This window comes from Daphnia magna, linkage group LG4 (assembly GCF_020631705.1).
Source record: "Daphnia magna isolate NIES linkage group LG4, ASM2063170v1.1, whole genome shotgun sequence".
Taxonomy (NCBI): Eukaryota; Metazoa; Arthropoda; class Branchiopoda; order Diplostraca; family Daphniidae; genus Daphnia; species Daphnia magna.
The window spans coordinates 1,756,424-1,771,360 of record NC_059185.1 but is presented as its reverse complement, the minus strand read 5'-3'; the positions used below and the strand labels follow the sequence as shown (position 1 = coordinate 1,771,360).

The window sequence follows — 14,937 nt, the reverse complement described above, 5'->3', positions numbered from 1 at the left end:
ATGAGAACTGCATTTGACAAATTGGCAAAGTGGCGCTAATTTTCTATCAACAGAATCTGTCAAAAGTTGCCAAATTCTAAATTAAATGGAAATGGCAGACGATGTAAGGGTTCTGTTTAATTCAATTTAATTTAAAATGTATGAAAGTTAAGTATGTGTTCTCACTCACACGTTGAGCTGTGTACTTTCTGTTTCATGAAACGCCCACTTGATCCCTAAATCCTATAACTTTCAGCAGTACGAAAAAAAAAAACGTGAAAAATAGATTCAAAATTAAATACCATCAGCACAGACTATCGACATTACAGTACAATTAATTACACATGCACTGGTGACGTTGACAATACAGCATAATTACGTACAACTCCGTGTATTACAAGAATACTCTGAATCAATCCAGATTCGATCCAACTGCCAGTAACCCAGACGAATAATAAAAGAATCAATCGATCAATAATTTAAGTGATAGGGCAAATAAAGAAGCAGAAAAATCAATACGTTTCCATCCGAGGAATGTGGCAGAATTAACCAAGACATGTATTCCGTGTGTGATGGAAGGAAAAAAAAAAAAGGCAATAACAAAACGAAAAGAAAAAAACCGGACGGTAAGAATAATTCAGGGTCAAGAAGTTACGTGAATGAGTAGTTATGTCATAAGTCAACGTTTGGTGAACAGCAATCTAAACAAATACTTGAATTGGAGGGGCACAAACAGAGACGGTGAGAGCTGTGTGACTAAACAGGAAAAGAAAAAAAAAACTGACAAGCTTCTTTTAAGAAAACAGCGAAGAAAATGAATGGACTTCAGCAGGATGTGGATGGTATAATAACAACGTGAATGGCATTAAAGTTTACGTTCTTTTTTTGTTATTCGGCTAGTTAGTATACGGAGTGAACTATTACACTGGAATTGTGAATATGAATGACGGCAACCCTTTCCCTAATTATTCCAATATGCGTTGCATACACTTGTGCTTCAATTACATTGCCATCTCCGAATGAAAAGAAAATGAATCCATCACAAGAGACGAAGAAGAAAATCGAGATGTAAATACGTGTTTTCGGGGCGAGAAAATGACTAGGGAATTACATATCTAAACAATCGAATTAGATCTTCTGGAGTGTGAAACCCAATAAGCTCTCTGGCTCTTATTTCTTTCTTATTTAAAGCTTTACGTTACCTCAGCCTGTCTTTCAACGGGACAATCACGTGACAAGAAAACGGAAGAAACAATTTAGTTACGCACGTGGGCAAATAATGATAAAGAATTCATGATTTCTTAGAATGGAAATTTAGGGGACCAAATGGGAATAAATCAGAATTATAAGACTAAAGTATTACAATTGATTAAAGCTGGTGATTGAATTCGCGTCATCACTTTGTCGTCAATCTAATCGGACGAGACCGGACTGGCAATCCCGAAGCCATGGGTAGCTTCATTTTAGTACTGTGCACATACAAAACAAGAATTTCGTGAGAAAAGTCTCTAAAAAACAGGCAGCTGTAACGAACTAAAAACAAAAGGACCATCTCTACTATTTAATTTTTACCTGTCCTATCCTAAAGCTGCATTTTAAATGCCCCCAGAGATAAGAGATAATACGTGACTCATTGTTAGGTTAAAGAACAGTTCATAGATAAGAGCTCCCTACCTGACTAATTGAACTTCGTCATTATCCGACGGTGATGTACCGTTAGTGACGGCCCCACTTCGTGCCTAAGAAACCAACGAAAGACGAATTATTTTTAAAAACACCTTAGAGATTATGGCAGACGCCGTACAATAACGTACCCTGTCGGTTTGTGTGGCAACATTGCACGAAGGAGCTACTTTAGTAGTTGCCGTCGAGTCTTTATTCTTGTTTACAGATGTCCGTCCATTAACAGCGCGTAATTGATTCTTTAACGTTTTGATTGTCGTGTTCTTCTCTTGCAGCTCCTCCCGTAAGAGAACAAGATCACGCTTCAAGTCCCATAGAGGCGCTGTATGAGATCCGACTTGATCTATACCACCGCAATTACCATCTGTTACAGTTTCCACCTGCACCAAGATGATTTTTTTTTTTAAATCAAAAGTACATTCATAGAAAAAATAAAAAATTAACTGACATACCAAAAGATTTTGTAACGTGACCAGCTGCGATTTGATATCGGCTAATTCGTTCGCCATCGTCGTGTACTCTTCCAATTCGATGACGATGGTCGCCTCCGGAGGCGGCCAGTAAGTGCTGCTGCTCTCGCGATGTTTTGACGACGAAGACGGAGACGTAAACAGTTCAGCTCGCATCGTCGCCGACCTGACAACATCGGCAGAAGCAACAGGACTGCTGCTGGCCGTTGCCACTGCCGTCTCCTTCAGACCGTCGTCGATATCGCTGACACTGGCCACGCGTCGTCGCACTAGTCTGAGCTCACACAAGCAATCGATTTGTTAAAAACCAACGCCGCCATAGCGTCAACAAAAAAGCAGAGCGATTTTAAACATCGCAGATGGCCGTGCGGCCACGGCACACGAGAGAGTCGAGTTAATTTTGACACGTTTTCAAGTAACGAGATGCTAACGCAAACTGGCGTTCTTATCTCTCTCTCACCTTGTGCAAGAAAGAAAGGAAATCTCTAAAGAACCATAAACGGACAGCGAATGCCCGCTAGCATTTCCTCTCAAGTTTGACTACCGGACGATGGGAAAATTTTCGTTTTCCACCTGAGTTTTTCTTAGATTGAGGAAGGGGAGGAGGGGGATGTTGAGAAAGGAAAGAGACATGGCCGATAGTGGACACGAAAGTTTATTCACCTTTAGTCGAGTACGTTTTCTTCCCCCCTCCCTCTTTATCGTGAGAAACTAGCTGGACGGCGCGGGAATTCCCATTTTTTTGTTTTGAAATTCCTTTCGAGCAGCTGAAATCGAATTGATTGAAGAGTTTCAAGACGAGAAGCTGAAGCGGTTTATCCGGTTAAGACAATGAGATGTCGATGAGATAGCGGGTTCACGATTAACGGCATAACATTAGCGTTGAAGAGCGTGAAAAAAACGGGAGAAAAGATAAATTAAAGTCCCCTATCACCTTTAAAAAAAAAATAACTCGTTCTCTTAAATAGCGGAGATGATTGTTGAACTTCTCGGTCGTGATCAGCTCTTTGATCCGAAGCCAAATAAAATTAAACTAAATAAACCCGACATGGATGAGGAAAGAAAAATGGACAATAATAAAGTTCGCTGCCCTTTCTCTCTTGTGGTTTTCTTTTTTTTTTTTTAAAGCAGAATACGGACGAGGGGGCTGGTGTTCAAATAAAAATATAAAAATTATTACTCGGTTCATACGACGACATTTTTGGGGGAGGGTACAATGCCAGCCATCCAATGAATTATCTAGCAGTTGTCACCATCCGCTTGTGTTAAAAGAAAATGTCTAAACATCGTCAAATGAATTCAGAAAACTAAGGTTTCTTCTATTCTATGCCTACGAGATAATTATCTGATTAAAAACTAACCTGAAAAAAAAAACAAGAGAGAAACCAAAACACGAATGCGGAATTTCCAGTGTTATCCCCCCCCCCACATTTTCTTTTTAACAAGGAGAACTTGACATCAAATTCTTGCCAAGCGAAACGACGCAACGAGTGGCCAACAAAAAAGTTCACTGGTTCTACAAGCGCACAAACAACAGGTTCAATAAATCAAGAAGACAGCGGCTTTTTGTTTTGTTTCTAACATCGGCCTTTTTCTTTCTTTTGTTATTGTTATTACAGCCGGACACGGCCATGTCCATTACCGTAAAAGAGGGGCCAAAAAAAAACAACAACAACAAAACGAATTTCAAAACTCTAAATTAGAGGGTAGTTTGGAATACCTATTTAGGCAGAAGCACCGGCCGACGCACCAAAAAACAGCCAACAAAAGCGTATCGTGCTGTTCCAGCTTCTATCTCACAACTCTCTGGCGGAATTCCAGAGTCTGTCTGTTCTCAACGCAGAAACAGACGAGCTTACCAGGAAAAGAAATGATGATCGTATAACCATGGCTTTAAAGAAAGAAAAAAAAAAGGGGAAGTATCGATAGTTTTCCTTCTCTCACGTCTGACGCTCTTAAGATCCTCTACTTTTTTTTTTTGTTCTCGAAAAGAAAACAAAAAATTCTTTAAAAAAAAATGGCGCCACTATTCAAGCTCCTAGTGGTAGAAGGTGAAGAAAAAAAGAACGCGGTGCAGTTGCTTCATCACAGACGAATGCATTCGATCTAAACCGTCACGCTTTCTTGCTCACGGACCACCTGCCACCGAAGGGTAAAAAAAATAAAAATTTGAAAAAAAAAAGGCCCTTGGAAAACTACTCGACTGGAACACCTCTGGAGTAAGACAAATGTTCACGCTGGACGCCTGCCATTAAACCACAAATCCACTGACCTGTGATGGTAGGATGATACGTCCGATTGGTCGTCTTCCGACGGCGGATAATTGATCATGGACATGGGCGGTAAGTTGTAATGAAACAACTCCGATCTCCACGAATGCATCGGCGACGCCGGAACAGAATACGACTATTAAAAAAACCAAACAAAAAAAAAACAGAGGAGAGAGAAAAAATAAAAAATAATTACACTTAAAAATACGACCATCAACAACAGTTCAAAAGATAAGCAAGAAAAAGAAAGTATAGTAATCAACCTGTCCGAGCATGACAAGACCGGGTTGGTCGGCAATTTCATCGTCAATCATGGCGTCTGAAATGGATGTAGCATTAGAATCTTCTTCGTCGCCATGATGGCCTTCGTCTCGACTTTGATCGTCTCCCTCCCTGTAACAGAAAAAAACACAAATGATGAAAATTTAAATTTGAAGGGATAAAAATAGAAAAGAACTAACGGAGATGGCTGACACTCGGCGGCGCTGGAAGGCGTTTGCAGTTGAAGTTCAATGTCTTCAATAAAATCTTCATCTTCATCGACAAACGTGATTTCTGCTTCGCACGCAGACTCAATGCCGAATCGTTCCACATCGACTTTCACAGTTGGCCTCGACTCCTTTGTCTCTTTCTTCGGACTGCAGACCAACGGAGGCGGTTCCGGCCCCAACTGTTGGCGAATTTCTTGTTCCAGCGACGCTACAATAGCCTCGACGCTGAGACGCGGCCTCAGTTCCACCGATTTATAATCGTTGCTTTTGCTACGACCGAGTACTTGCGCCGCTCGATTCTTAATCGACGTCAATTGAGGAGTTGGCAGCCTAGCTGGACTTTTATGCGGCGGCTGTTGTATTTTGGTGGGCAATCGCTGAACCGCAGCTGCTCCAACGGTAACTGATGACGTCAGCCGAAGCGAAGTGGGACGCGGTGATTTTGTTTGACGAGGCAATTCGCACGGGCCGCGAAGTTTGCCCACAGCCGGAATCGCAGTTTGAACGCAATTAGCAGAGTTAATTCTATCGATATTGATTTTCTTCGTTTCCGTAGCGCTGGCCGGTTTCTTGTTGAAGAAACCGAATTTCAGAGATAACGCCGACTTTCTGTCGGAAATCGTAGACTGCGACCGGCTGCTGGAGCAAGTGGCGAATCCGGAATCAGCCATAGAATGACTTTTATTCGATCCGAAACTCGATGCAATGGACATGCTCGACGGTGAAGGTGAAACGGACCCTGAATCCTTGGAGGCCGTCGATGTCTTGTTCGATAAAGACGACACGGGTGGCGGTGGATTGAGAATCGTCCGGTTTTTCGAATCCAAACTGACTGTGCGGAAATTATTCGTCAAATTCGCCGGTTTCGCTTGTTGCAATGATTCTGCCTTGGCCGTCGTGTTGTTGTCGGACGTTTTCAGTAGGCGAGGTAGACTAGAAGGTCGAGGTATGTTGCCATTCGTGTCAATTCCACTTTTCGTCAGCTGGATGCTGACAGGCCGGGCGATGATGACCGAGGGTGGCCGTAATTTCGAACGTAATTGCGCCATATCGTTGCCTACGTTGTTTTGCTGTGTAGCTGGGGCGTTGTTGCTATTGTTGCTGGAAGCAGTCCCTTCGTTGGCCAGGGCCAAGCGGTTTTTTGTGGGAACCGGATACTTCTCCATTGCAGCCTGAGTATAACAATAGACAGAAGAGAGGGGGAGAGAGAGAAAAAAAATTTGTTTTTTAAAGAAAATAACCAGAAAACGTTGGGTCAAATGTCATGCACTTGAAACTTGGAGCATCTCGTGCACAACGTACACTGCGGCTAAAAAAGCAACACGAATCAGCAGGAAATTACAACTGAAATTATATTCACAAATCTAACTGCGACAAGGAAGTCGTCGTCGACTGTGGAAAGTCGTAGAAGGACAACAACAAGATGGAACCTTTTGATAATCAATACCCTTTACATTAAGGTTTCCCTTGAGGCCTAATGCGCCTGCGCCAGGGACTCGATAAACCTATCGTATATGTCACCCACGTGTTTTTTTTATGTCGCCGATGACCACTTTGGTCCTCACGGACGATGAGCAAACTCGAGTATGTTTTGGTTTGTCAAGATAAGTTTTGTGACTGAATGAAACAAAAACAAATACCTTGCGAAGAGAAACAATGCTCCTGCCTCTGCCACTTGCTGCCTGTTTCTCCAACGCTGCCTGCTGGCTCTGTGAAGAAACACAATTGCCCATTTGCTGGCTGTGACTGAAACCTGGAGGGAAAGAAGAAAAAACTGTAGTCAAATTTCGCATGGTAACTTGATATATGGAGCAAGGGCTTCACAGAGTACTATTAAATAGCCAACAACCATACAACAGCAGGAAATAGAAACAAATGCTATCCAAATGCACACCTGTCTTACAAAAAAGACAATGCCCCAACCAAAAACTTGACGCACTAAAAGGGGAGCTTGAAGACACAGCTAAGGAGCCTGTCAACTGTGCGCAACATCAGCAAAATCTCAACTGAGGAGGTCCAAGAGAATTCGGAAGCAAGAGAGAAAGCCTTAATTATCCAACTTTCAAAACAAGATGTTTCTTCTTCTTTTCTCGACGAATAAAAGCTTTCCACCCTTTTCAAAACTACGGCCAATTGATGGAGGAATTTACAGTAGCAAAGAAAATGAGCTTAGAACAGGTCTGAAAGTCAACCAACCTGAACCACCCAGCATAATGGTTTGGAATTGAGCGAGCGCTGGGATGGAAAAGGCACCAAGATAAATATCAACGGGCTAGGAATTTCTAAATGATTAGACTGGGCAGCTGATGAAAGAAATCACAATCCCGTCTTTATCGCAAAAAAAAATGAAAAAAGCAGAAGTCACAAAACACACATCATACACACACGGTTTTTCTCACGGCCACTGGTTAAAAAAGGAAAACAGGTTTAAGAGCTGGAAATCAATAAAAACAACTCGCGCCATCTAGGGATTTGCTACAAAATCCAATAACTCATTAAACTACAAAACCCATGAGGAGTAAAAAATTTCTTTCGGGATGGATAGTTCCAACAGATTCCAAGCAGTTATACATCGATTTTGCAAACATACCATCTTATGCAAGACATTTGTAAGCCATACTTTTACTATTTCACATTTTCATGTTGCAAAAAAAAGCGATTCTTTCTGGGCCATCAGTTCAGCATCAGTTCACGCGGTAAGAGATGGCGCTGAAACCACCACCTGCTTTCCCTCGAAAAAACAAAACAAAACACTAACAACGGGAAACAAAAATCTTCCCACCAAACTACTACTAGCTTCGTAAAATCTTTCCTACCGAGTCGTGACTACTCAAGTGTAGCGATGATTATTACTATACGTTCTCCAAACTAGTTTTAATTTCTTCTCGTTCTTTAGCACAAAACAAAGGAAAGGCCTTGGGCCGAAGATGTGTAATGGCCATAAACAACATCCACTAAATGAACCGCCAAAAGAATAATTGCAAGGTGAACGATAGGTACGTACCAACCCAAACCTTGTTAGTGAGGTAAATGACAAATGAATAGCTTTGCACTCATGTTATTATCGACATAATGATGTGCTGATGATGTCATTTGCCCTTTCATATCTTTAACGGAAATGTACTTTACCACACAGAGAAATGCAACAAGTAAATATAGATGGACAGTTAAAAAAAAAACGGATGGAAACCGGTCGGTTGTAACAGCAATGACAAAAGACGACAAAAACTTGCCTGGACAAATAGACTAACAAAAAAAAAAAAAAGAAAGAAAGGGAACGTGATGACGTGACCGGCAACGATTATCCAGCAAAAATGTTTGAAGAATGTTTTTTTTTTATTATTCTTTCGGCAACTTAGAACTCCCAGCACAAAAGGACATACACACTCACGCACGAACGTCGACAAAACACAACTGTTCAACACCAATGTCAACAGCAGTCTGCGTGACGTCAAAACTTTTCCACCACCACGACGGACTGTGCCGGCTCACGAATAAAAAAAAAACACATGAAAAGAAAAAGAAAAAAAAAACACGTTTCAGTTATGGAAAGGAAGGAAGAAGGAAATGCTTAGAATTTTTTTGTGTTATTGTTGTTGCTTAGAGTAGGGGAGAAATCGAATCACGAATGAGTGAGTGAGGCGATATGAAACAAAAGCTCACACGGGCTATTCGTTCAACCTTGTAAAACCCTTGAGTGACTGATTTTTCTTTTCCCGTTGCATTTCTATGTGGATAATCCGCCTCTTCCAGCCAGCCCTTCTTCTTTGCTGCATGACGCCGTCAATTGTTTTTCTTTTTTTCTACCAGCGAGTACCAATCCGTAAAAATTATGTGAGTCGCCGATTGAGGTACGTATTTGAGTCGTTCGTTCCACTCCAAACGAATTGTGTTGGGTAGGTGGTGCGTGGAACAGGAGGAGATTACTTTGTGGTTTACACACACAGACAAGACGGGTATACCGACTTGGGTTTCTTTCAAGAAGACGACGGGTTGGTGGTTGCGACGAACGCCACTCTCCTTGCCTAGATAGACATCAGAGAGAAAGAAATGTTTTTAAATGGGATTTTCTGATTCATGTGATTCATGCCAGATCGTTAAGATGCAGCCAGGTAGCAAGAATAGAAGCTAGAGAAAGTTAAGACATCCGGCACTTTTTTTGGTTTTCACTGAAGAGACCCAGTAAACAGAAGAAAAATCGACAAGTTTTCGACTGTCACGACTCATCTATCAGATATATATTATTTTTATTGACAGCAGATGGTTGTAGTTATGAGGGGAGAGAAAACTTCTTACCGGACAAATGTGATCTTTGAGGTAGGCTTTACGACGGAAACGGGATCCACAATCGAGACAAGGAAATTTCGGTTCGACAGCTACGCACTCATTTTTGACGTGCCTTAATTTTCCAGAATTGGAGAAAGATAAAAGAGAAAGGAAATTGAGTACGTGTGCGAAGCGTAGATAACATGTAAAGTCATTTACCTCGTGTACGAATTGGGATGTGTGTAACGCTTGGAGCAATTGGGACACACCATCAGGAATGCAGTAGAACCACCTGAAAATTGAACGACAAAAATAATGAAACTGCGATCAACTAGTTATTACACAAATTGTGTGAATTCTCTTTATGAATATCAATTTGCGATTTTGATATGGGAATTTAGGGACCCATTTTTTTTTTAAGTTATTGTTCACTATGTAAAGAACTGGTTTAGCCAAAGAGTCCGCTAACAAGATTGTAAAGGTTCGAGAAATTCCCGATCCAATTAAGCAAAATCAACGATCGCTATATAAACTAGAAGCTCTTCAAATCCAGATTGTTTACTTTACACACAATAGACTCAAACAGTTTCGACAATGGAGAGTGCCGTGTATTTTTTTTTTTATGAATCAAGACAATGAGTATCCAATTAGCCAGTAAGAACGAAATTGTTTTACTGATTATTTGACAGATAGTCCGATTTGCGACGATCTCAATAGGTTGGCGCAATCTAAGCGATTTACATATCTATACGAGCAAACAACGGAAAAAATAGGGCAGTTTGCAATTGGTGGATTTTCACGTGACTGGGCGCCGAGTTTCACCCGCTTGCGCCATGGATGTTGCGTAGAGAAACACACTATAGATACTTCTCATTCTAATCAATCCATTTGCATTGAAACAACCGAATAGTTCAACATGACTAGACAGACCGCCAACATCGTTACGTTATGAACCGAAACAGAGTACACGAAGAACAAAATAAGAAATCAAAATTCCGTTCTTTTGTCATTTTCTTTTGTATTCAATTTCAACGCAAGACTGATTTCCTTTTCTTTTTATTTCCTCCACCAAATTTTGGGAAAAATTAGGTGCTTGTACGGGGCAAAATTTGAACGCATTAACGGATGCAGCTTGTCGTGAGCTGAAATTCACGAAGCAGCCAACGGTTCCGGTCGAACGATACCGTGAACTTCCTCGGCGTGTTGGTATAGGAATCGCTTAACGAAAGTGAGATAAGAGCACGTAGCAAAAGAGCATTGAAAGTGGGGCAAATGAGAATACGGTCCAACGAGAGAGTTGACAGACGGCTGTGCACAACCGTGGTAGTTTCGGCGCAGATGTTGCAACAAATGTTTTCTAGACTTATAACTCCGACAGCAAACCGGGCAACTGAGTCGAGATTGATCGTCCACCTCGTCACCTAATTAATTAACCGGAACATTTGGTCAAATGAAGTATCATCATCATACAATACATTTGCAAAAAGAAAACCTCCCCCAAAAAAAAAAAAAAAAATTTAATAAAAAGTGCTGTCTATTCGCCGCTAATTCGATAGCTACAACTAATTTGCGATAGTTGAATAATTATGGAAGCTCAGGTTGTGTCGGCTTAGGAATCCCCTAATAAACGTAATGTATGGGCAAAATTGACAACGGAAGACGGGTAGGATGCACGGCTGGTCTTCGCGGTAACCAGAAGCCACTTCGCCACATCCTTGTCGTAGATGACGATACAAAAGCCTCCTGGTCTTATAACTCCTTAGGCAATTGGGGCAAACAATTCGAGCGGATTGACCATCTTCATCGGCACCTATCAGTAGGGGGCAATAAAATAAGGAAACAAATCATTAGGATTGGAATCGTAGTACAAGTTCGTATCTCGTGTCTGCAGGTTTTATAGAAAGCTTTCTAATTTCGGGACGAAATAAGACATTGAGATCTTGTTTTAAGCTACTGTATGGACAGGATCATAAAAATGTGTGAGTGTAATGCGCTATCTCCGATCAAAAAGTTGTCCCTTAGCCTGCCAAGAGCATCAATCAACACGAGCATCAAACTATCACCAAACGATAGCTGGTAGAACTGGGCATTTGTATTTTCTCAGGTAACACAAGTTCTTTCTAATTTGCAGAAAAGCTGACAACAGCTAGAAGTAAAAATTACGGCCAAACGATATTTGTCTGGTTGCGAAAAGGGCTCAACAGCCTAGTGGGCGGTCTGAGAGTGGCGGTACAGAAATCCCTTAACGAACGTAATGTAAGAGCACAAATGACATCTGTAGATGGGCAGATGGCACGGTTGATCTTCGCGGAAGCCGGAAGCTATTTCGCCGCAACCTTGTCGAAGATGGCGATACAAAAATTTGTTGGACTTATAGGTCCGATGGCAATTGGGGCAACCGACGCGAGATTGACCGTCCATCTCGTCACCTATTGGCCAGAACATTTGAGAAAAAACAAAAACAATAATGGACCCATGAGAATGTGCCAAACGTAGAATAAATCAATTCTTTTTTTTACGACTACCGTTGTCAAGATAATAGGGCCTTCCTGACTCCTGAGTTACAACACGAATACATACGTAACTCAAGTGGGGGACTTGGATGGGGTCTAATGGGCGTGTTCGGTCTGAGTGTGTGAATTTAAAAATCCCTTAATGAACGTGACATAGGGGCAAAAATGGCATCGGAAGACGGGCATATGATTTGGGGGGGCATTGCGACAATTGGCCATGGTTTGCGGTGTCGCCACATCGCAGCCTTGACGAAGGTGACGGTACAAAAGCCTTCGATACTTATAAGTCCGGTGACAATTTGGGCAGGCGACCCGAGATGGACCGTTCTCTTCAGCGCCTGTAAGCAGAAACCAGGCATCGAATGGCAAAATAAGAAAGAGAGAAATACAAAACAAGGAATCAAACAAAATGATTTCCAATTTTTCTCAGAATTTGGAAAAAATAATAATAATGATCTTACCGCGAAAGATTACGTTCTTGTAAAAAAAGAAAATACACTTTTATTTTGAACTGGTTCCCTGTGCATTCTAAGGTTTTTTTCATCGCAAAAAGAAAAGAAAAAAAAAAAAACTAACTAAAAAATAAAACAGGCAAGACATCAAATGTTCGACGAGGAACATCAGCAAGGACAATCCTGGTTGTGCTCGAGCTGTGCGTGTTGAAGCAGGGAAGCCTTTAGGTAAGTGGTGTAAGAGCAAAAACTGCACCGGAAGAAGGGCATGTGACTCGGTTGGCCGTCGCGTCGACCAGCCGTCGTTTTTGTAGTCATTTCATCGCATCCCTGGCGCAGATGGCGGTACAAATGTTTTCTATGCTTATAACTCCGATGGCAATTGGGACAACCGAAGCGTTCGACATGAGACTCATCATCCATCTCGTATCCTAACAGAACATTTGGAACAAAATAAAAAAACAGGGGACCAATAAGAAAGATCGAGTCAAAGTATTACATTCTAGAATTTAGACAAAAAAAATCTGTCAAGCCGAAACAGAATTTTTGAAACAAAAAAAAAAGTGCTTAGGAAAAAAAAAGCCTATATGAAATTCGCTGACGGATCTGGCGGAATTCTGATTCAAGCGGAGAAAGAGAAAACTTGTTAATGTTAACAGAAGCGGCAAAAGTTGGGAAGGGTAAATATCTGGTTGGAAAGTGAACGCGTTCGCGTATTCAACGATAGTCCAACTCGGGATGCAACCGCACGACATGTCGTTTGATATTCCGCTGATGGCGAGTGGTGAAATTGCACGAGGGTAACGGGCATGTAAACTTAGGCAGAGAGCCGCATTCGTTGGAACGGAGGTGGACCAGCATGGCACCGACCCAAGAGAACCTGGCCGAACATCGCGGACAAACAGTTGCCGGAGTCGATACAGCCGATATCGTCGTGGCAATCGCTTGAACCGTGTCGATACTGGAATCCTTGACAGGTACGACAGGAGAAGCACCTATTGATTGGAGAAGACCATCCGTCAAATTCGGCTTTTTAGCTATTGGCATCCTATTGTTCTTTTTCTCCATTTGCCCTCTTCCCGATTTGGATAATTTAAAAACGTCGGCGTGTCTATTAAACCCCTACAGAAAAATAGAACGACTGGAGCCTTCTCGTTTGAGAACAAAAACTGATACTAAGAGATTCACGTTGGCCTGATTTGCACGGAAACCAGGACATTTCTTCCTCGAAAGGGGAGGAACCAAAAAGAGAGCTACCGGGGAGGCAAATCTAAGTGGAAGGTGTAACAAAAGGCAACTGAAAATGCCTACCTCGAGATGCTGTTGTACTGGATGAATTGTTGGTCTTGGATTGTGTTCCTGATGGACCGGCAACATTGTCCGCAAGTTTTGATTCCGATACAGTGGAGCCTTAAATTATTTTTATGTTATGAGTTTTAATTGATGCTCAAAAACAAAAGAAGCTGTTCATTACTGAAAGTGATTTCGCGGGTCGAATTAGGTACAATAGATATCATGCCGGGGTCGGAAGTGCTCCAATCATCGTCGCAGTCCTAGGAATAAAGAATTGTTCAACCAGTTTGCAATACAAAGCAATTACTTTTTGTTTACTAATGCTCGTGATGCCCATTCTGGTCCGTTGTCTTCGAGTTGGTCTTCCATATGGTCCGAGTCTATTTCAGATTCTAGTTTTGGGTCGACAACAACAAAATGGTCATCTGGGTCTGTATTTGGTGGATTGGTTGGAGATTCTGATGGTAGAATGTGTGCTTTCTTGGCAGGAGGTGGCTTAGGTCTTGAGGAGGATAGGTTTTGAATAGGTGGATGAGAAGCATCATTGTCATTTCTTTGGGGATTACTGGAAGTTGATACAACTGACGAAGTAGGTACAGATTCATTCAATGTCCTTTTTAAAGCAGAAGACCTGACATTTTGACTTGATTTGGATTTTGACTGGTCTCCTTCTTTGTATGCTAAACCTGCAGGTGGTTGTCATATGATTTGCTCTTATCCTTCCATGGAGTTAATGGTACACAAATTTAGAAAGGTACCTTTAATATCAAGTGCTTCAGCTGTTTGTAGGAAGCTTGCCAGTTGTTCTTGGGCAACATTTACTTCTCCTTTGTACATGTAATCAACAAGGGCCCTGAGATCGGAAAAACTGACATCTTTCAGGAATATAAACGCCTGCTTGTCTGCTTGTTTACTTAGCATTTCCTGAACAAAGAGAAGTGGTAAAATATCATTATTTCTTGTAGACATAAAGATTGCCTTACCTCAAAGTAATTGCTACAGGCACATAATACTAATCTGTGAACTCTTACAAATTGATGGTCAGCAGCTAGAGTCACATCACACATTGATTCCTTTTCCAGCAATTTATCGAGAACACTAACTAAAACATGGTGGTGATTATTCCATCTCAAACAGAATTCTTCAGCATCCATGACTAATTAGGTGAAGGAACCTGTTTGCATTCCGAAATAAAGAAATTGCATGAAATGAACGTGGCAAATATATCAAATCCAGAAGCCATACTTTGTTCCGGTTTGGTTTAAAAAGCTTGCTTGTTTTTAATAATGTAAGACTAAAGTCTCATCTGCTTCCTTCGGAGTTTATAATAAATTATGTGCTTGAAATCCCCGCGGTTTCTGGTTTACTAACACCAATTAGTTTTATAAAGGCAAATAATGTATGGGACTGTAAGACGTGACGAAAATAACGGTTTCGGCCTCAGTCTCAATATGGCGACTGTGACAAGCTAGGCAACGCTCTCTAGCGTCCGAACTTGTTGAGAAGACGAACGTTGACTG

At 41.5% G+C, this 14,937-nt stretch overlaps 2 protein-coding genes and 1 long non-coding RNA gene across 17 annotated transcripts; 1 reads left to right on the top strand and 2 right to left on the bottom strand.

The window, feature by feature from the left end:
• Positions 1 to 354: 354 nt before the first annotated feature.
• On the bottom strand, positions 355 to 8,707 carry LOC116921209. 6 transcript variants are annotated; one of them, XM_045173141.1, is made up of 10 exons: positions 7,090 to 7,319; positions 6,534 to 6,646; positions 4,864 to 6,065; positions 4,666 to 4,795; positions 4,405 to 4,538; positions 2,115 to 2,406; positions 1,794 to 2,042; positions 1,654 to 1,718; positions 1,552 to 1,567; positions 355 to 1,448 (listed from the first exon to the last, which is right to left on the bottom strand). In XM_045173141.1, exons 1-10 carry the CDS (start codon positions 7,103 to 7,105, stop codon positions 1,443 to 1,445), a joined length of 2,223 nt encoding a protein of 740 aa, XP_045029076.1. In that variant the 5' UTR covers positions 7,106 to 7,319; the 3' UTR covers positions 355 to 1,442. The 6 variants fall into 6 exon arrangements, with proteins under 6 accessions (XP_045029076.1, XP_045029075.1, XP_045029073.1 ...); XM_045173140.1 differs by lacking the exons at positions 1,552 to 1,567; positions 7,090 to 7,319 and adding an exon at positions 8,575 to 8,707; XM_045173138.1 differs by lacking the exons at positions 1,552 to 1,567; positions 7,090 to 7,319 and adding an exon at positions 8,127 to 8,529.
• LOC116921227 lies at positions 7,341 to 8,545 on the top strand. Its single transcript, XR_006646324.1, has 2 exons — positions 7,341 to 7,729; positions 7,790 to 8,545. It is a non-coding gene; the product is annotated as an uncharacterized LOC116921227 (long non-coding RNA).
• On the bottom strand, positions 8,686 to 14,904 carry LOC116921218 (longitudinals lacking protein, isoforms H/M/V). 10 transcript variants are annotated; one of them, XM_032927479.2, is made up of 9 exons: positions 14,663 to 14,903; positions 14,401 to 14,591; positions 14,176 to 14,341; positions 13,736 to 14,103; positions 13,599 to 13,677; positions 13,436 to 13,534; positions 9,379 to 9,451; positions 9,190 to 9,292; positions 8,686 to 9,120 (listed from the first exon to the last, which is right to left on the bottom strand). In XM_032927479.2, the coding sequence occupies exons 2-9, from the start codon at positions 14,569 to 14,571 to the stop codon at positions 9,022 to 9,024; spliced, it is 1,158 nt and encodes a 385-aa protein (XP_032783370.2). In that variant the 5' UTR covers positions 14,572 to 14,591; positions 14,663 to 14,903; the 3' UTR covers positions 8,686 to 9,021. The 10 variants fall into 10 exon arrangements, 9 of the variants coding, with proteins under 9 accessions (XP_032783370.2, XP_045029090.1, XP_045029088.1 ...); XM_045173155.1 differs by having other exon boundaries at positions 8,686 to 8,918; positions 14,663 to 14,902; XR_004393103.2 differs by lacking the exons at positions 8,686 to 9,120; positions 9,190 to 9,292; positions 9,379 to 9,451 and adding exons at positions 11,446 to 11,588; positions 11,685 to 12,010.
• Between the last annotated feature and the right edge of the window lie 33 nt (positions 14,905 to 14,937).

Coding starts and splice junctions, on each gene's coding strand:
- LOC116921209 (XM_032927466.2), bottom strand. Junction 4,539..4,665: donor GTCTTGTCATGCTCGGACAG/GTTGATTACTAT, acceptor TTTTTTTAATAG/TCGTATTCTGTTCCGGCGTC. Junction 1,719..1,793: donor TTGCCACACAAACCGACAGG/GTACGTTATTGT, acceptor TTGGTTTCTTAG/GCACGAAGTGGGGCCGTCAC.
- LOC116921218 (XM_032927478.2), bottom strand. CDS start 14,571: ATGGATGCTGAAGAATTCTGTTTGAGATGGAATAATCACCACCATGTT. Junction 13,678..13,735: donor AATGGGCATCACGAGCATTA/GTAAACAAAAAG, acceptor CTTTATTCCTAG/GACTGCGACGATGATTGGAG. Junction 13,120..13,435: donor CAGTACAACAGCATCTCGAG/GTAGGCATTTTC, acceptor TCCAATCAATAG/GTGCTTCTCCTGTCGTACCT.